Genomic DNA, 20,620 nt, shown 5'->3' with positions numbered 1-20,620 from the left:
CGGGTAACCAGCGATACATGATATATTATATATCGCACCTTTTAGCTGCGAGCGCAACGTTACACGTGCCGAGCATTGAGAGTATTGAGACGTTACAAAAGTAAAATAAATTGAGTGAATAAAGTATCTCGCGCTGTGTTAATTTATGATATTATTTTATGTTTATTAATGCGGAAATATTAATATGGAAATCAGAAGAGCACGCTGTAATTGTACAATTGCGAATCGTTTAAATGAGATTTATTCGAATATTGTCATTAAATACTACGTATTTCTGTTCCATTTTATCGATATTTTTAAAAATTAAAAAATTATATTAAGATCTTTTATAAATATTATGTTTCTTGTAGGTATTGTCAAAGAATAATTAATTATACGACAAATCTATATATATATGTACGTATATATTAAATATCAAAAAATTCCACTTTGTAATAAAATATAAAATATACTTATTTCGAAAGAAAATTTAATATTCGGCACGTCAAAACGAATTAAATTCATATCTCATCTCAACAAGAATATTGTCAAAGAATAATCTTTAAACATTTTTTCAAGTTCTTAATCATGCGACAAATATTAGAATAACACATATATATATATATAATATATATGTTATTCTAATATTAAATATCAAAAAATTCCACTTTGTAATAAAATATAAAATATACTTATTTCGAAAGAAAATTTAATATTCGGCACGTCAAAACGAATTAAATTCATATCTCATCTCAACAAGTATGCAAATGCATTCTTGTTTCCATGAAGCATTCTCTGTAACTTCGCGGAAAATAAGTTTGACACAGCTACCGAGTCCACCTGAAGTTGGACATCAGATAACGCTGTTATAAAGGCCAAACTTTGGCTATCTAGAGTTTCTTTGGTGATATTGTAGAACGAAATTACAGGACATCGAATTTTCTCGTTTGAAGTATGATTAACACCGGGAGCAATTAAGTTTAAGCTGTGAGCTCGAACAAGAGATGAGAAGTGAAATGAATGCGTCTTGCATAAGTTGCAAAAATTTTGCCAAGATAGTCTGAAATATTCTGTCAATGTCCAAGTTTTTAGCCGTTCTCTTCACAAAGAATCGCGTCGCGACGCTTTGTCTTTTCGGGAAAACCACGAGCGCGTCCGTGTGAAACAATTTTATCGGGGAAGTGTTTGATAGGAGTTTTCGCGCGCGAAATATATTCCGTGTCGCACACGCATAAAGAATGTGTATTCCGCCGGAATAAGTTTATCCAACTGTTTTACACCGGCATGTCATGTTTAGCTTAAGAAGTTTAAAGGGTAGAAAAGTCACGGGCGACGTGTACGCGCATATATCGATCGATATCGTTTCTTTCCAGGCACAACGACCTACCCTGGAACATACGGAAGTTCCTGAAGAACCAGCTGAGGGAGTTCAGGTTTGATGACCTAAGTGGTATTCATCCCTGGTCACGGAGCGCTTGGAGCCACACAGATCTCAAGAGATTGAGGCAGGGCATGGTTGCAGCGCAGGTGAGTTTAATAATAACGCTATAGCAACAAGAGTTCGTCAAAGTTATTGTTGCGGCTGCAGTTCGCTCGATTTATCGCGTGACTGATTGAACGTGCGGAAAATGTTTCGTTGAATAACGCGCAGGTTCGTTAACGATTACGTGCTGTCGATATTTACCTACATAGAGCCCGAATGGCTCAATTTTTAAAAGTAAAATCTAATAATTCGTTGAATGACCTGACTTTTACAGAGATACTTCACGAAAATGAATAAGAATACCCCCCCCCCCGTAAAACTCTTAAGAAGATTATTGGAAAGCTGCTTATCAAACGTGATTTCTTGAATAATATTAACTACTTGATCAGGTTTTCATTGCTTTAATTATATACGTATTAGGCTCATGAGTGTTTTTATTGTTTTTTAAAATTGTGATTCATATTAGGGATTTTGCATAAAACGTATAAAAAATAGATTATGATTATTTATTGCTCGTTAGGGAAAATGCACATCGTGCTGCCACGGGAGATAATCAAATGAAAAAAGATAACGTTGTTGCGGATTAATCTAAATTTCTCTCTCGGTTTTCGAAAACAGACTGGCAATTAGTCGAGCTTAACATGCGATTTTCGCCAACTTCGTCGCAGCTCGCGAGTGAAAATTAAATCCACGCGAATGAGGGAATCGCATGTCACCTTGAAGCCACAGTACCGCCAAATTGCAATTAAATGTTCGCACGTAGGACTCGACCTGCAGAGTCATCGACAATTATAACTAATTTAAAGTCGCGTTAATCCAGTCTGATTTAAATTCAAGCGGTTGCCGACTCACAGAATCGCATGCAGTTACTCGTTCACCAATATTGTTACGAAATGTTCGGCGTATCCTAAAGCCTGTTTTGTTCGTGGCAAGCGGGAATTATTAATTTATAGCGTGCCGTGTACGTAACTCAGCTATAAATCAAACAGCAGCGGTGCCGCGCCTAATAGCAATTAATCGATTTTACGAAGATTTCACGCCTACGTTAAACATGAATGCGATGATGCTCGCGACATCGGAGCGTCCCAACGCGTTGTGTGAATTTCGTGATTTCTATCACAACATTAATAATTTAAATTTTTGCGTTACGTGACGTTTCCTCGCAGAGAGGAATACCATGCCACAAAATGTACGTATAGAGAAGAAAAAAGGCTATATATCGAGCATATTACAGTAATAGAAAAATTAATTATCATCCGTGTTACATCGTGCGGAACAACCTCGTGAACGAAATTTGCCGACTAACGCGGACACCCGAAATTATCCAGCAGATCCGATCTTCCGTGAACCGTGAATTTAACGAATATAAATTTGATCTTTCCGATCGCGCAGTTAAAGCTTTCACGCGCGACGCTTCCGCCGGGCGATCGTTAATAACGGGGATTAATCTAAAATCGCAATTAAGATCTGACCGTAAAAAATCGCCTCTCGGTTCAATTAACGGCGGGAACGGCTCTTTAACGACCCGAGGAAAATCGAGGCGAACTTGGGCAATTAATTTCCTTCGGTTGCCCGCCGTGCTTCACGTGCCGCCGAAAATTTACCACGACACGATCGGTTTCCTCCCCCCTCTACCCCGAAATACCTTCGATTAATCCCGCGAAAATCCCTTTCCGAGTGGCTCGGTATCGTATCGAATAAACTTCGGCATAGCGCGCGAAACTTTGCACGAAGTCGGAATATCTACCGAGCATTGACTCCCAAACCACATCCGGGGTAGCCTAAAGTGTTCGTTAGAAATAAGAGAGCTAAAGTAGGAAAACAGCAAAAGTAGCAAAAGTAAAATTTTGATATACTCTGATAACACGTATTTAAAGACAATTTTTCCCGAAGAAAAAAAAATATGCAAGTAGTCAAAGAACATAAAAGATTTACGTATTGATTAGAATTAAATATTGCTCAAAAATTAAAATACGCTGTAAATAACACGAATACTCGAGACCGTCCCGGTTGGTGCTATGTACATTCCTTTATATAAAGATTTTCTTCAACTTCAAATGTTCTCATTATCAAAAATTACTTCCCTTTGTGCGTCGTAAGCTTATTGCATTTAAAGTAACTCTCAAAGGGGAGCAAAGGCTGCGTGGAGAATTTATTTACGGTACTTGAAGCGCTCGCACAGAACGTGCCTCTGAAGACGCAAAGTGCATAGTCGAGAGTTAACGTAGAAGGGAAAGATAAAGACGCGTATATACAGTCGCGGTGTGCACGCAAAGTAGTCCGGCGAAAAGTTTCGGGACGCGTGCAGATAAAGATATTCCTCGAAAACGTGTTTGAACGTTGAATTTGACGTGCTGCGCATGTAGGTCGTCATACATAGCCCGTGGTCCATTCGAACGAGAATCTTGGCTCGTGTTAAATAAGTGATGTGACTCACAATCAGTAATAGCGTGGTATACCGGTCATAGACTCTATACGATACAGCGCGCGAATCCATTTAAGAGCCCGATATCGGACGGCCTGGTCGGCGAGAATGAAGCGTGGCCCGCGCGCGCGTTCCACACTATACATTCTTAAATGCATTGAATCTCGGATTAAATCGGAAGGAGGATTACGGGAGGATTTCGGTCTCGCGAATGCCGATATTCATTTTCGAGGTGCCGCGTGTGCGTCCCTCCCCCCCCCCCGCCTCCCCGCCTCCTCTCTTTTCCGGTAAATCCACGTTTTTTCAAACGGGGATCCGAGGCACACGCGCGTGCGGAAATCGTTAAAACGCATTACGAATTAACAGGACTGTTACTCGCGCTGGAGATAAATAAATAATACATCGCCGGAGATTACACCAACGTGAAACTTTTAGTTACGATGGAATCTGTAACCGCGACGGGATGCAGAAATCGAGCGTTCCCGACGTCGGCGTCGCGTCGAATGAAAGCGTAATGTCGAAGATCGCCCGATGTATTCCTACGTCGCTTCGGAGGTGGGAAGGAAATTTCTCAAGAGACCTTTGAAAATACCATCGTTCTCGTTAGCAAAGACAGTCTCGGGGTGATCCCAGCTATTAAGCGTCCCATTTCCAGACCCATTTATGGTGAGCGAGATACGGTGGGTCGCGATAAAGGGGTTGCCGTGATTCGAAAAGTCTTGGAGGCACAACGTAGAATAAGGCATCTTTGAAAAGGATCGAGGGTCTTAGTCGTTCACCTTAATGTTAAGGTATCCGCTTACCTTTTAGTACACGAGACGGGGGGAGAAGCCAAATGAGCATCCACCGAGTTAACGAGAAGACGTGTAAATGCGCGCCATTTACTGTAGCAAGGTAATGAAATCATTAATGTTATTAAATGGAATATTAATTCGACGCATAATGAGTGGAGATGCTAGTAAAACGCATCATGTTTACCATGCGCGCGCCAACATACCGCCGCGCATTACGAGCAATTTTTCATAATTAATGCCAATCTGCGATCGCGAGGTTTGCGAGTAATAACGAGGAAAAATTACGGGGATGATAGCTCAGCGCAACAATACCCGGATAATTACGCGAGAACTTTTTCATAGATATCATATTTTTATGCGAAACAATTAATAACGCAATTAAAATCGGAATGCGGGGTAACGCGAGAATTTTGTAATTATACTATATAGGAGGCATGTAACGTGAGATATCGCATAGAACGTCATTAATAATAATAGAAGCATGCGCGATCGCATTTGTGCTGTCCAATCACATTTATACTTTGACTTTCGTTCAATTTGATTAATAACCGAAATTTTATTAACAATATAATTTAAAAAATTTTTTTGATTATCCTATATACAATCTTATATTAAAACTTACAAATCGGAACCTTTGTGGCGATCGTATAGAGTCTGCATCTCGGATTATATTCCGACCTCGACAGATCCCTTAAGATATCCAGCCTGCCAACATCAGGACGAAAGGGATAACCACTCGGTTATGTCCATTGGGACGAAGGCGCGTACACATTCATGTAACATGTACATAACGCGTACACCGAGTGTATACGGCAGCCAAACCGAGGCTGCCGCCTCGATCTATCACTGTCCTGGTTAATTCAGACGAGCTGGCAGTAGCCACAACGGAAGGTTACTCGCCATTGATCGCGTGCCGTCGACTTGCATAGAATCTTACATGGCATCGTGGCGTGGACGAGATTTTTCATCCCTTCGTACGATCGCTTTTTCGACCAAACGTGCGACAGAGTACAGAGATTAATTTTGCTATTACAACATTAAAATTTCACTATTAGATAATACTCGAGATTTGTTAATTCTTGTATGCAGCATTTTTCCAACATTTTTCAAGAAAGATCCTATTTATTTGGAAAGACCATTTCTCTTGTATAAATAAGAAAAAGAATGAAAACATCTCACTACATCTCCTCACGCATAGTACACTGACGCATCGCAGAATGCGAAGAATACGCGTGACAAATACTTTCGTTTGAACCCCCGGGCTGTCTATCTCGAGAAACCTTCGGCACTTCCGGTACATCACAAAACGCGAAAGTGCATTCCAACTTGAGATGAGACGAGGCTCTCCGATTTATCGCGTCGGTGGATTCTCGGTGGGAATTTGCGTTACACTTTCGGTGACTTCGTTGCGAGAGAAGCAATTCGTACGAACGGGAGGAAATTTAAATCTCGCATGGTTGTTTCGGAATTTTAGGTACGAGGAGAGAGACCGATGGAAGATGGAACGCCAACGGCGAAACACAAATTCCATTTTCTCTTTTTTTTTCATATAACTGCGACCAAATTAAATTTCCATTATTGTCACGATCTCTCCTTATATATTTTCACATCCAATAACTGAACGAACGGCAATAAAAATGCAATTGTCTCATGCGTATCGATTGGATATTTGAACACGATAAATTTTAATAGCCAATTTTCGCTTCAAATTTCTTTAGTACTATTATCTTATGTCATGTCCAAAAAGCACGAGTAATAGTGATTGTTCAAGCGAACAGCTTATGCGCCAATCGCTCGCATATTAAAACCATTATTATTAAAGTGCAAACGTTTTGTCATTCAATCTATCTCGAATCCCCACAGATGGTCAATCGTTAATTCCTTACAAGTATCATTTCATATTTATCAAAATACATTAGTATAGTTAGTATTATAGTATTATTAATTGATGTGTTTTGTAATAAAGGCTAACAAGCACTTTGAATTATTTATATATGGTAAAAGTTTCGTATTATTTCTAATATTATTTTAAACCAGAAATTCTTAAAGATTTTGAAAGCTTGTAGTTTTTTAAAAGTCTGAAAATTTTTAGACATTTTGAAATTTTTAAGAATTTTAAAACATATTAGACATGTTTGAGAAATTGTACTGTTTTATAATTTATGTTTTTTAAAGATGATAAGAATGTGCAATAATATCAAATTTAAATAAAGTTATGGTTTATATAATTTAATCACAACAGTAATTAATCACATTTATAGTAAATGGTATTTTTTACTCAGATGTTGGTATAATTTTTACCGTTTATCGAAGTTTTTAGTATTCAAAACTTCCAAATTTCGAAAATTTTTAACAATTTTGACATATTTGATATAAAAACCATTAAATTGCTCAAAAAGCTTTCCAGATTTTTTAGCATTTATAAAGTTTTAAGTTCTACAATAATCATTTAAAAACTTATGGAATAAGAATGATGTACAATCATGTTATAATACTTTGAGAAATGGAAGTAAGCGACACCACCCTTACAGAAATTTATTACTGTATAAGTGATTATTTGGCTAGTGATTAATTACTTATTTTGAGTATTAAAAACTGTGCTTTTAATATTTAAAATAAGTAATTAATTACTAGTCAAATAATCATAGTACTAAATTTCTGTAACGGCATAACACGACACGTTTAAAATTTATACGACGCCAAATGTGAGAATTAAAGTAACGCGATGAAAAAAAGAAAGCCATTTTTTAAATCGACTTTCATGCGCGGTCCTTCGCGAAGTGGTCTGCCCGGAGTAAGTTAAAACGGCCGTCTTAATAGCCAACTCGCCATACAGCCATCGTAATATACTGCAGCCACAAAATTGCTAAAACGTACATAAGAGAGACGGCCCTTACAGTTCGCCTTTAAGTGGAATCGCAGACGCGACATATGTTCTATACACCGAGAGGAGAGTATTTTTACGAACGTCTGACCTAAAACTCGCCGTGACTACTGCTCGTTCTTGTGCGAGGCTGAACTGGAGGTGCGGAAGGGAAACGTATACATATACGTACACGCGCGCACATGTTCTGCGAACGTCTGACCTAAAATGCTGCGGTAATCGCTTCCTTACAGTGTCCAAAGAATGGAAGATGAAAGGTGATTGTGCGCTAATACAGATGTCAGTAATATTCCGCTTAATATCCCTGCATGTTCTCCGATGCAAGATTAGCTCTGTTCTTATAGTCTTGTAAAATCACGTTTCTTCCACCGTGACGTTTGAAATTAAGATTTCGCGTTTAAAATTGAGATTGCTGATAACGCGACTGCGAATCCGGAACGGAACGGTGTCCGTTTGTATATACATATGAACATATCTTCTGTCCCATATAAAAGAGTAAGAAAATTATAATATCAGCCATTAATATCAGTTAATATTTTGTCCATTACTAAACAACTCCAAGGATAATGCTCAAATATAGACACCATTGAGAATTCCAAGTCTTTTCTTTTTCGATTAAAGCGCCGCAAGTAGTTATTTAGCTATATGTATATGAAGGCAATTAGAAGTTAGAGTTAGAAGCTCCCGTCTTGCTCCCGTTTCTGTTTGGCGCACCGACATTAAACTGAGCGAGCGTAGGCTGAACTTTCCGCTGTCGTTGAATTATTTACTCGTCGCAATTAGCCGTCTCGCGGAAGAAAGTCGCGGAAGTATTCGAAACACAGACGTCTCGAATGTAATTACGACCACTGGCATCGCGCGCGATTAAAGCCCGTCACTATTAGCGGGCGTTGCGACTCGCGAGAGTATAATTTCTGTCGGCGGCAGACGTCGAAGCGGGACCGGGGGATGAGCACGAAGAAAAACCGGAAGAGCTCTCGCGCCTTCTCGTGTACGTTGATTTACGGCACCGCGACGGTAACCTCACGCTTCGGACATAAATTTCGTCCGCGTTGTTAAATAAAACTTCCCGCCGACGACGCGCGATGCGCGCACTTGTGCATAATGCGGAAAATTCGCGGCAAAGTAAGACACCTCGGCCTCGGTTCCGACCGGGCGCAAGAACTTAATGTTTCTCATTTCCAAGTTCCGACGGTGTCGTCTGACGGGACATCAGCCAGCGGTCTCTTGATAAGAATTTATTAACTTCGCTTAATCGCGTTTTCTCGTTTTCTTCGAGAAAAATATGTGTACGGACATAGTGAAGCACACGAAAGGCAAGGAAAGAAATCTAATCACCGGGTTGTTTAACTACAAATGATAAATGTCTAAAATATGCGCATAAATTCCCTAATGTCAAACGGATGTCGTAACGAGTAGGAGAAACTAATTGTATCGCCGTACACGACGATCTCGCGTGACGGGAGAAAACAGAAATCGCGATCTTTGCATCGCGTGCCTTTTTAAAATCGCATTATTATTTTTGCAACGCCAAGTACATATCGTGCATGGAGCGTAACCTTAAGAGACAGCACATTCAGAGAATTCAAATTATACCAAACCGAGCCGTTACATTCTTGTTTTAAACATTGCATTGCAAAGGGACTCTTAAAGTTTTCGTTATTTATGATCGTCGTCGATATCAGGCTATAATTTAAAATGCAAATAACCCCCGCGTTTGTAGACTGTACGTAATACGCATTTAATTATTCCTAGCGTTATCAGATGTTGGATTAAAGCGGAGCATTATATGTGTCAGAAAATATCTCGTATAATTAGAATACGAATGCGATTAATGCTATCGTGTTTTAAACGCGAGTATAAGCCCACGAGCCAATATTGAATAAAGATAATCCTTTGCAATAAATCGCGACATTTTTATCGATTTTAGCTTTAGCATAAGAACAGCCTACTTTACATTACAGTATCGTTATAAAATATATCCATTAACATAATAAATTCCATAAAGTTCGTCGATGCAAAATTTCCATGTTTTTGAAATAATGAAATAATAATCAATTTTGAATTTGTATACTCGTTGTATATAAATTAGAATAAAATATTAGTGTATTACACGATTTTCGCGTATTAAATATTAAAAAATTAGGAGCGCCGCTCAACGTGTTTACGGATTAAGCAATAAATTGATAAGTGCGATTTAACTCACGTATTTCGCCATTTTACTGTTGCAGTTCTGGTCCGCGTACGTGCCCTGCTCGTCGCAGCATCTCGACTCGGTCCAGCTGGCCCTGGAACAGATTGATCTCATTCGACGATTGGTCAACAAGCATTCGGACAGTATGGTTCTCGTTACCACAGCGGAAGGTTCGTACTTTTAACCACTCATTTACGAGCTCGCGAATGCGACGGTAAAATTAAGAATACATAAGACATTAGGAACGTTAAATGCATCGCGAGAATGAAGATTCGCCTCGCGATACATTTGGCGTACGGCCAGTTAGATTTCGACCTCAGCTTCGCTCGATACTTTGAACATTTTCGATTGAGTTCGCTCGGGGTCGTCGGCACTTCACCGCTCACAAAAATATGTGGGCGACGGTCCGCGGGAGAACTTTCGAAAGCCATCAATTTAAAATCCTCGCTATTTTTCAGTCGACAGAAAATTTATCCACCTCGAATTACAACGAATATTCCACTTAACCCTTTAATGCCGGCCATATTACTTGATAATCCGAGTTTCGCCCGGAGATTAATGTGTTACGCGGCGCTGGATCAATCTTGCATAATTGCTCGCTATATCAATCTACTCCCCTACCTCCCCTACCGACCCGGCTAATGTTTAAAGTTACAGAGACAAAGTCCACGGTATAACTCCCCTCGTCCGTGCAAACAGATTTTTAGATCCATCCTATGAAATTTTTTCCCCCGGCCGTTATCCGCATTCTGCACCGACCCTTTCCTGGTAATCTCCGTGTCTCGCATGTTTCGCATGTTGATGGATATTCGCGAAAATAAAAACATAACTGGAAAATGTCGTCCTCGGAAATGTGTCGTCTGCAGCACGTGTTTGCCGCGTTCCCGGCGTCTGGAGCCAGCGAATCGCTACAGCATTAAATTTTCATTGTCGAATCGTGTTATCTATTTCCCGCTTCGACATGTTCGAGATCCCGTGACACTTGGAGGCAAGCGAGAAATCGTCATTTTCCATTCCGCGCTTCGTTCTCACATCCTCCCATCATCTTTTCGCAACAGATTCTTTCACTCAAAAATTTAGAATGCACTTTAGACTGCGAGGAAGAAGCGCTATCCGGGAAAACGAGCAATCGCTTTTCCAACGTAAGAAGGATCTTTCGACCTCGTCGAATCCATTTCAGGATGATCCGTCGAACAGTTGAGTTTTCCAGGCGATGTTACACTAAAGAATTGGAAAAAAACGAGAGTGTAATAAGATCGATCCGGGAGAAACGTTTCTCTCGCATCAGTTCTCCTCTATTTTTAAAAGCGAAATTCCCACACAGAGGATGAGAGTCTCTCACGCAGCACTGAACAAATTTATTGATTCCATAAAAAATCTGATGATGATCCAATACACTCGTATTGGTAAAAATGTAACATAGTATTTTGACGCTTTTCGAAAATTTCATTTACACGATGAAATTTGTATGCCACTTTGTTCCATATTCGTTACTGCCGCATCGCAACAACAAATCGTTATAACGTTTTCCATTTGTTTTTTAAAAGATTTGAATTTTTGATAGTAATATTGGCTTCTCTTTTGCAAAAAGATTAAACAAATATTAGTTCACTGAGATTTCAATAAAAGTCAAAGAGATATACAGAAAAAAATTAAAAGATTAGAATGTGGTTCATATACACATTTTTATTTTAGAGATTTCACACATACCGTATGAATTGTCTCACTCTTGCGATAATTTATCAATAGCTCCATATACATTATTTATCAAAAAAGAAATTGCTTTAAAGATATTTACTGTTACATTTATTCTTATAACTGTAATAATCGTAATGTTTCGATATGACAAACATTATTCATGTCGAGATTTCGTAGATCCTCTTTCAAACAAAAATTGGTGAATCAATGAAAGAAATAACAGAAAAAGTCCAATACAACATGATGAATCTGCGACATCATAAAAAAGAACAAGAAAAAGAACATTATTTCTGGTAAATAGCATTGCTTTATCGATTATTATATGCATTTCTAAGAAAAGACGGATTCGCGTTACAGAGAGAGTTTGATATTACGGGAAATAGTCATTACGCTTCTGTTTCTCCGCAAGCACTATATGAATAGAAATTACAGCCCCTGGGCAATGAAATGAATATTTCAACCAGACACGAACTTAAGCGATATTGACGTATCGCATTATATTAAATTTTTACGATATTTATTCAACGAAATCTCTGCGATAAAGTTATTCGAAGAAGTTTAAAGCGAAGGAGATTGAAGCGCATTTTGCTAAGTATAGATTCGGGATTATCTGGTATATAGAAAATTCCATACAGATTCCTGAACTCTAATGGAATATGTCGTGTTTCTTTTTTGTTTTTTAATAAATAACACAAAATTCCTTCCATAGGTTTTCGCCACTACGGTTGCTATTGTTTCTCTCTTAACGTTCCGTTGCTTTCGATACTATTCCTCTATCCTTTTCCCTCTCTCTCTCTTTGTTATTTTTAATGCGTCTTATTTTGCGAGGATGTGTACACGTCAGACGAATTCCTAGAAAATTTCCTATATTTGGTGAGCAAATATTTGCTGCTGGATTTCGCCGTCCCGCTGTCACAATGCGCGCTGTCTAAGCGTAACGCAAATCCGATGGGAAGATGATAGAACACGAGGAAGATGCGCCGGATGGTAAATTCCGACTGGATTGGAAAAATGTCGGTCCGGCGCTGCCGACCGACGTGCTCCGTTCGATAACCCCGAATGTCGACGACTGCACGTCGCCGCGCCACGCCGCGCCGCGCCGTATCCATATGTAAATGAACATAAAATACGCATATGTACGTTCATACATACGGACAGCTGATTGTACCGAAACCGACAGCTCGTCCGCGTATTCTTCGCGTCGCGAATTTTTTCGCTGCTGATTAAAAAAGGCCAAGGTATCTCAGAGAAAGAGAATACAGACGCTCGCCGTAATTCTGCGACGTTGTTCTGCATTTTCGTCCGATATTTTCGAGTGTCGAATCTACCTCGAGGAATGACGTTTCTGGAGGAAAACAATTTTGCACGTACCGCCTATGACTTCGTGTATCTGTCTCGACGGAAAAAGAAGGTCGCGTTTAATTTTCGGAGCTGCATTTGCGTTTCCACAAAGAGAAAATCACGTACCTATACTTCACCGTACGCGCGCAATCTATTCTCGATTAATATTTTTCGAGGCATTACCTCCGCTTTACTGGCAGTGCGCGTTATGCGAGTGTTGATAGAAAGATAAACGATCGTATGTCACCGTAAAGCAAACCGCGTGCCCGTCTTTTTAAAAATATGCAAATTTCATGCACGTTACACACACGGTAGCGCGTTATCTCTCCCGGCTGGAAAAGGGGGTCGCGCGAGGAGAGTTCGCGAGCGAGAAAGTACAAAATATAGCACTTTGGGGAAGCAATCTGCCAGATGGAAGAAAGGGCGCCGCTAGAACGCGGAAGATGAGAAATTCCACGAGGAATGGAAGAATGTTCCTGAAACCATGGAGCCCCGCCGCGCCGTAGCTCCTCCGATAATGTCGAAACGCTGGTCTTGGTATATACGTGCGCGGGCACGTACATACATTCGCATGCACTTCGTGCAGAATATATACGTGCATATGTACGTGCAGAGACACCCGAACCGATACACTCGCAGGTTCAAATGTATCAGCGTTACGTGCGGGCGGGTGCAAAAGTATAAATCGCGGGACGCACTAAATCAGGGGACCATCGACAGCACGCGTTTTATTCGCGTCACTCCTTTTTCGTCCGTTCGTCCATTAGAGAAGCCGTAATACAACGTAATCGCCGGCCACGTCAACGGGAAAAATTAAAGCCGCGACAAATGACGTTTTCGCTATGACGCACGCGATTTATTTCAGGAAATGCGAAAATGCGGTCGGAAGAAGTGCATCGTTAAGCTTTTTGCCGTTTACAAGTCGGGGTAGGAAAGGGACTCGTTGAGGGTCGAAAGAGTCGGCGCTAAAGCGATCTTGAATAGACACGTCAGAAGTTTTCGTATTGAAAGATGGCTTCCGCGATCTGTCTTCCTAAAACAGGATTATACATTTAAAAAGTATGCAAATTGTAGTACAGGCACTCTCCTACTTACGAACTTTCGTTTCACAAACTTTCGCGAGTATACGAACAAAATTATAATTCGTCAATGCCAACGCTGTGAGTCGCTTGCATGAAAAAAAGATCTACGAACCATTTAATCTTGAAAGAATAATTCGTGCTTTTGTAATTTAAGCAAATATATTTTGTATGTTCTTTTTTAAATTTAAAATAGAATAATAATTTTAAGCTTTACAAACGACTTTAACCTAAAACTGGCGTGTCCTGAAATCGTAAAATTAAATTTATTTCCGAAAACTTTTTGTCCTATGCAAAAGCTCTATCTGCATGAGCTCTTCAATTATCGATCGTTCGGCCGGCACGCGAGAGCGTAAGCGCACGTTGAACGTATTAAAAATATACACCGGTATACATCGTAACGATGCAACACAGGTCGTTATTATGTATTCCGGTTACTGCTTTTGTGATATTACCTCGCTGCGGAACGATATTTTTAGAAGCGCGATAATCCGCCGTCGGCGTCAAGTGTATTACTTCCACCTAGCTGCCGTGAATTCTTTGTAATTGGATGATAAATTACACACCGCGCACTTTTTTCCCCTTTTATCGGACTCGTCCGTAAGCCACCATAAGCCGACATCGAAGTATCGCAGGCGGCCAGTAAGAATTCGCATGGGGGGGAAAAAAAGCGTTATAAATATATATTCGCGCGTATCTATGCAATTTTACGCAAACGTATTGACAGCGAGACACTTCGCGGACCCCCAACGCGTATCCAATAGGGTATTTTAATCAAATCCGCAAAACGCAGACCGCGAAATTGAATTTCCCGATACCGCCGACCAGATCTCGCGCCGCGCCGTCAAATTCGATTAAGCGATTAAATGTCGCAGATCGAATTCGCGGAACGCTGACAAAACGCCCGATTACCGACTGATTAAGAGCTCCGGCTCCGTAAGCCGAGCTTTTCTTCGATCGGCTTGGATTTCGGGCTTTGGGTCGTCGTACACCCGTCACCGGGTTAATTAACTTTTATTTACACTTTGTAATTAACGATCGTCGCGATGAGACATTCCCGATAATCACGGGCAATTTGAAAGATTTAATTAATCTGACGATCGGAAACGTCGGATAAGCTCGCTTAATCATGATCCACGTGCATCGCACATTGTGCACGTAATTGAATTTTACACTCGCATCGTTCACGCTCGAATTGCGCAAAATAAAAGGGGAACATGGAAGTCGCGAAAAGATATTACGTTTAACTAAAGAATTTTTCTCCTCCGATGGCACTTTCGTTCCGGACACAATTCCGGAACGTAGGTACATACATACGTCCATCGGGAGCGCGCGTTTCGGCGCGACTTCGTCGTTGTTTTCCGATGTTGTGCAAAGAGAATTTGCAAACTTCGCAGATCCACTTACCATCGGTATTACTTATCGAAAGCACGGCCGGAACTTCGTAACGACGTTCCAGCCGTTATTAGATTCACATGTCATTCGCGTTACGTGCAAAAGCTCGCAAGAATAAGATTATTCCGCCGGGAAAAGTTAATGGGCGATGCACGATTTTAGACGTAACGTAAAAGAACTTCTTTTCGCTTTTTCGTAATGCTAAACGGTCGCGAGGGTTAAAAGTGCATCATATGCGGGGTTTATCTGCCTGAGACACACGTCCGAAACATCCACCTCCGAGTTATCAGGATCACGTAATACAAATCTATTCTGTCAGAGCAAGGGTCCGTAATGATGACGAGACTCAGCTCCAGATTCTCGCTATTACTAGTGAATAACGGCGACAGGAGGGAAGGGATAGCGCGAAGTAAGTTATAATACATGATTTCAGGTATCGAGAAGGCGCACAAAGAGGCTAGATTAGCGAGCCTAATAGGGGTCGAGGGGGGCCACGCTGTCGGAGCGAGTCTGGCGGTCCTGAGGATGCTGTACGAACTGGGCGCCAGGTATCTCACCCTCACGCACACGTGCAACACGCCTTGGTGAGTGTGCCAGCGCAGAAATAAGAGTGTCGGCGATTAGGTTCTAAAACAATGCGCAATGGAGAAGCGAAAGCAAAACGCGTTACACAAACGACCGGCGTCCCGTTACACTCGTGTCGCGCAAGCTACAATTTCGTTAGACTCCCTTAGAGTCATATGTACATAAACTCAAGCTCCAAGTCAAACTCAAACCCGTTTTATTCAAATCAAAGCGCCAAAAGCACTAAAAGCGATCTGATTAAGGCGAAAGATTGCTCGCTACCGCATGGCAACTTTCCAATGCTAAAACCGATCTATCGAAGCTCAAATATATTCAATTTTTCACAAATATCTTTGTAAGAATTCATCGTTAGAACGTTACAAGATATCAGGAGCATGTATCTAGCGAACGAAAGAGAGTCGTCGATGAAAATGCAACTTGCGCGCAGCGCAAAGTTTTCCCCGCTCCATCGCGGTTGGGATAAAAACTGAAATAAAAACGTATCACCCGATCTGCGTTGATGCGTAAATAGCGATTACAGTGTGGAATTTTATCGTCCGGCTAGGGAAAATGGGCCTTAAAGCCGCGCAATAACGCCGGTCATTGCGGCAGATGCAATCGCCGGTGCCTTTGCAGACAGGACCTTTCATCCGCGTTGCCTAGAGCAAAACACATGGCCGACGGTAGTAATTTCAAGCCGTACAGTTTCATTCATTTCCCGTGCATTAAAAGCTATCGCTTTGAACGCGAGCAGTAAAACGTTTAACGTAAACGGATTAAAGTTCCTATAATAGTTCGCGCGCGGACCGTAAGAGATCAACGGCATAACGTTACCGCGCTGTGCGTTTGGGCAGTAATCCGCAAAATTCACAGCATAGTTTTACGGTATTACCGTGGCCTTTCAAAGCCACGGCAGCATTGCAAAAAAAAACGGTAATTGCAGTGTCGAAGGATCAGTTATACGGGTTGTTCGATTTTGTAGAGCATCTAACTCTTTATACTCCAAAAAATATTTCGGCTATTTCGTTAAATTTTAATTTTTATAAAATCAACCAAGCGATCTAACAATATGACATTTAAATCAATCTCATTGTAGAAAAAAATTCCGAAATCCTTATTTCTCAGAAAACACGAAAACCTGCGATGGCATTATTAATTCATTCACAGAAATATTCAATTATTATTTCGTTCTATTGCTTCTATATTAATGGCCAAAACTTTATCCAGCATTTAAATATGTGTCTACATAAAAAATGATATAAGATTTAGTAAAAAGGAAGATAAATGTTCAATATTTTAGAAGAAAAAAGTAATTTCGACCCTTCTTAAAATTTAATTATAAAATATTATCCCAGTCCTCGGTAAAGTTCAAGTCTTTTCCCGCACGTCGAACTGTTTCGTTTCGCGGATAGGGAGAATAATGTCGAGCGGGGATGTGGGATTACGTGAAGATCGTGCGGCCCAGCTGGTGCCGCGGCAAACAGTGTCGAAATATTGCCGTGCGACAAACAATGGACGCATTCGCGAGCGGCAGTGAACTTTTACGAGACGTCTCTCTACAGCTGCAAGACGAACGCGACAGAAAGCTTTTCGAACGAACTGATGTATCGCGGGAGTATCGCGCATTTCGACGCGCCATTCTCTTACAAAGTGGAATGAGCTCCGATCGATCTGTCTCTCCCGGTTTCGGCTTCCGATTTTATAGCGTCGCGTTCTGTTTTACGACGTCGCGATGAAGAATCGCTGCTCTATTATAGATAAATTTGATCGCATTATCGGCGTTTATGGCTGGAATGGATTTATGTTTTTCTTCCGAACTCTCTTTTCGCCACCTCATAAAGTTTCTCAATAAAGATTTTTTATCAAGACCGACTCGACAGAAATTTCTGGTTAATTAGTGCGATAGCAATATTTTGAAATTTCTATGTGACTTTCCCTGCAATTTAATACTGTTATTTACTTATTACATCCAGATTAAATTCACGCGTTTTCGTCTCACTCAATTAGGCAACATGTTCATTACACACTCGTTATGTTTGAAATTACCTGGGGGGTAATTTAAACAAGAGGTACGGTTACGTAAAATATCACGTTTTAAAAGTTTCCTCAGCATTTTCGTATAACTAAAAGAATAAAAGGGAATTTTAGGCTATTTCGAGTAATACCTTCTTTATTACGCGACGTAATAAGAGACACGCAAGACGGCAATCAACGTGCTCAGTTTATTTCACTAGTATATTTAACCCGGTCTAAGGATACCTCCACGTTAATGAAAATACACGCAAAGCGCCGCGTCGATAAAAATCATCAAACAATAGGAGCGTTGCCGGGCATTGCCGAGCGCGATTTATTTCCGCGGCGATTCGGTATGCGATGACTGCAGTTATATTTCACGCGTCCCTGCTTTGCTCATCCGTTGCTTTGCAATTAAATCTCGCGTGTAACATGGTAAATCCCGCGCGGATTAATATATATTGTAACAATATTACACGCGTCCGTCGAACACCCGGTATTTTACGATAGATAGGGCGATTACGACGCACGGTCGAACAAAAATGCGGCGGACCCATTGTTGCTGTCGCGCCTCTCCAGGCGCGCGACCATAAATCCGCGAAATCGCGTTTGCGCGCGCGACAGGTGCCCGATCGTTGAGTCCCGCGCGATTAAGTTCGATACGGCGGGAATGTCCAACGACGGAACCGTGTACAGCTTCGATTGGCCACTCGAAGCGAACGAGAGGGAAAGCCGCGAGATTTAATGGCGCGTGTCCGTCGCCGTCGCGTCGCCGTCGTCGTTCGCAATTAAATCCGCCGATGCGGCTAGAACTTGTGTAGCCGATCTCGATAGTCGAGTCGAGGATAGTAACGCGACGGCCGATTATGGCTCGGTTATCGATTATCGCTACCATTATTGCCACCGCATCATTGCTCTATTCGCGACGGCTTAAGAGGATACGGCGCTAATGCGCACGATTGTCAGCGTGGTATTACCTCGAGTCCTCGAGCTGACGCCTAAAGCACGTCGTACATCGCGCATAATCCCATCTACATAAGATATTTAACTCCCCTTCGCCTCCCCGACAACGGTTGTTATCGCGATTAGTTGTGTGCCCCGGGAGAATTGGAATGGCGGTTATGTGATATGTGGACTAAAAGACATGTATACCGAGAAAATTGACTTCTAGAGAAAGCATTAGAGAAACTTATTTCTTCACGTTGACACGGAAACCGGTCGCTTTCTTTCGCATAAAAGCCATCCAATTCAACGGGACGCAATTTACTTGCGCGTTACGTGACAAGATCCAATTTTCAATATGTCACGCTGCAGGAAAATACACTGTCGATCTTATCGATGGTCCAGAAAGAGATGTTTATAATTATGTACTTCAAAATAGAACCGTAAAATTTGCGGATTAATATAATCTATGTCGATTTTTATATCTAATAAAGCCGAAAGACGATGAAGTTTTTATAAAACTATGAATTACTCTCTTACAATTAGTCTATTCAGTTTTAAAATATTCGAAGACAGATAGCGTGTAAAATTTTTATCTAGTAGCCCGCGATCTGTCTACATGAAAATTTCTCTATTGTCTTTTCTATAAAATTGGAAAGCTGAAGGTATCGGTAATGAGAACTAAGCTTGGGTTTACTTCGCAAAAGCATATATCGGATCCAATAAACACCACTGTGTAATGCAAACTTAATGAAGTCGCGTACCAGAATATTCCCGAGATCATTTGAAATAGAAATGAGTTAGTTGCGGTATATGATTGCGAACTAGCCATTGTGGCTCGCCTCGAGCTACTGTCCTGTAACTGATTCTATTGCCGTATTATCGTTAGCATTACGGGGGCGTGGAAATCTATGATTAGAGGAAATTCTATCGCAATAACATTCACGATTGTAGCTACTGAGTTACTGACCTGTTGGTTCGTTAGGGCAGACTGCAGCACGGCGGACGAACCCGGTCAAGTGCCTCAAATCGGTGGTCTCTCGAATTTCGGCAAGGTGAGTAAGAAAAACATGCAAGCTCATATGTTAGCTACTTCAATATACATTGCGGTGCAAATTCTCATATTTGTGAAAACGTGAAAATCAATATCGAACAAGAATATATTGCATGAAAGATAATAATGTACTGTTATTCATATGATAATATTCGTATAATATTCCATTCCTTCTGAATTCTTCGCGAAGTTGTGAGATTTTGCGGAAACCGCAAATGCATATTCCGATTATGGCATCGAGCACAATTTCACTATACGTTCCTCTATAAATCTATCACATTCTATAAAATTATTTTCGCAAAAATGTCATGCATCTCCCTTCGTCATACACGCGATGTAAAAAAAGATTGCAACCAGTGCTATCAATCCCGCTTGCTATTATTTATGACGCAGCCATACGTAAAATGAAATTGGAAAAAAAACAACATAGGTGTTCGCATATTGAAATGCAATACGATTTGATTGCGTTCCTTTTCGAAACAAATCTCTCGAAATTTTCCGGATTAACAGCTGTAAAGTTCGATTATGGTGTCAAACAGAATTAAAACGCACTTTCTGTCCACTCTCTGCTCGTTGCGACAGAATGACCGATTTTGACCGCGTCAGCCATATTCCAACTGAGAGTTTAATCGTAAATCTGGTGTGCTCCGCGCCGCTTGTATCGACGTGTCGTCCATAAATATACGGATTTCAATGAGAATTTAAACGAAAAATGGTTTCACCAAAGTGGAACCGAAATGTTTTTGGTTCAATCGGAGATCCATCGGGAACTGTG

General features: G+C 40.8%; 1 protein-coding gene and 1 long non-coding RNA gene across 4 annotated transcripts in view; one reads left to right on the top strand and one right to left on the bottom strand.

Annotated features, from left to right (window-relative positions):
• The window catches only part of LOC139817543 (dipeptidase 1), a 76,830-nt gene that overhangs the window by 16,639 nt on the left and 39,571 nt on the right, over positions 1-20,620 (top strand). For both annotated transcript variants that reach the window (XM_071785741.1, XM_071785742.1), the window contains exons 3-6: positions 1,353-1,506; positions 9,797-9,929; positions 15,706-15,856; positions 19,777-19,846. In XM_071785741.1, the coding sequence (XP_071641842.1) occupies positions 1,353-1,506; positions 9,797-9,929; positions 15,706-15,856; positions 19,777-19,846 (508 nt within the window). The remainder of the gene's footprint in view (positions 1-1,352; positions 1,507-9,796; positions 9,930-15,705; positions 15,857-19,776; positions 19,847-20,620) is intronic.
• LOC139817545 (uncharacterized) overlaps positions 1-20,620 on the bottom strand; it is a 205,402-nt gene that overhangs the window by 175,242 nt on the left and 9,540 nt on the right. Inside the window, exon 2 of one of the 2 annotated variants that reach the window (XR_011733259.1) lies at positions 9,772-9,853. This is a non-coding gene — a long non-coding RNA (uncharacterized lncRNA). Of the gene's footprint in view, positions 1-9,771; positions 9,912-20,620 lie in introns of those variants that run through there. The other variant, XR_011733258.1, reaches the window with a different exon arrangement.

Source organism: Temnothorax longispinosus, chromosome 8, assembly GCF_030848805.1.
Source record: "Temnothorax longispinosus isolate EJ_2023e chromosome 8, Tlon_JGU_v1, whole genome shotgun sequence".
Taxonomy (NCBI): Eukaryota; Metazoa; Arthropoda; class Insecta; order Hymenoptera; family Formicidae; genus Temnothorax; species Temnothorax longispinosus.
This window is presented reverse-complemented; position numbering and strand designations above follow the sequence as displayed.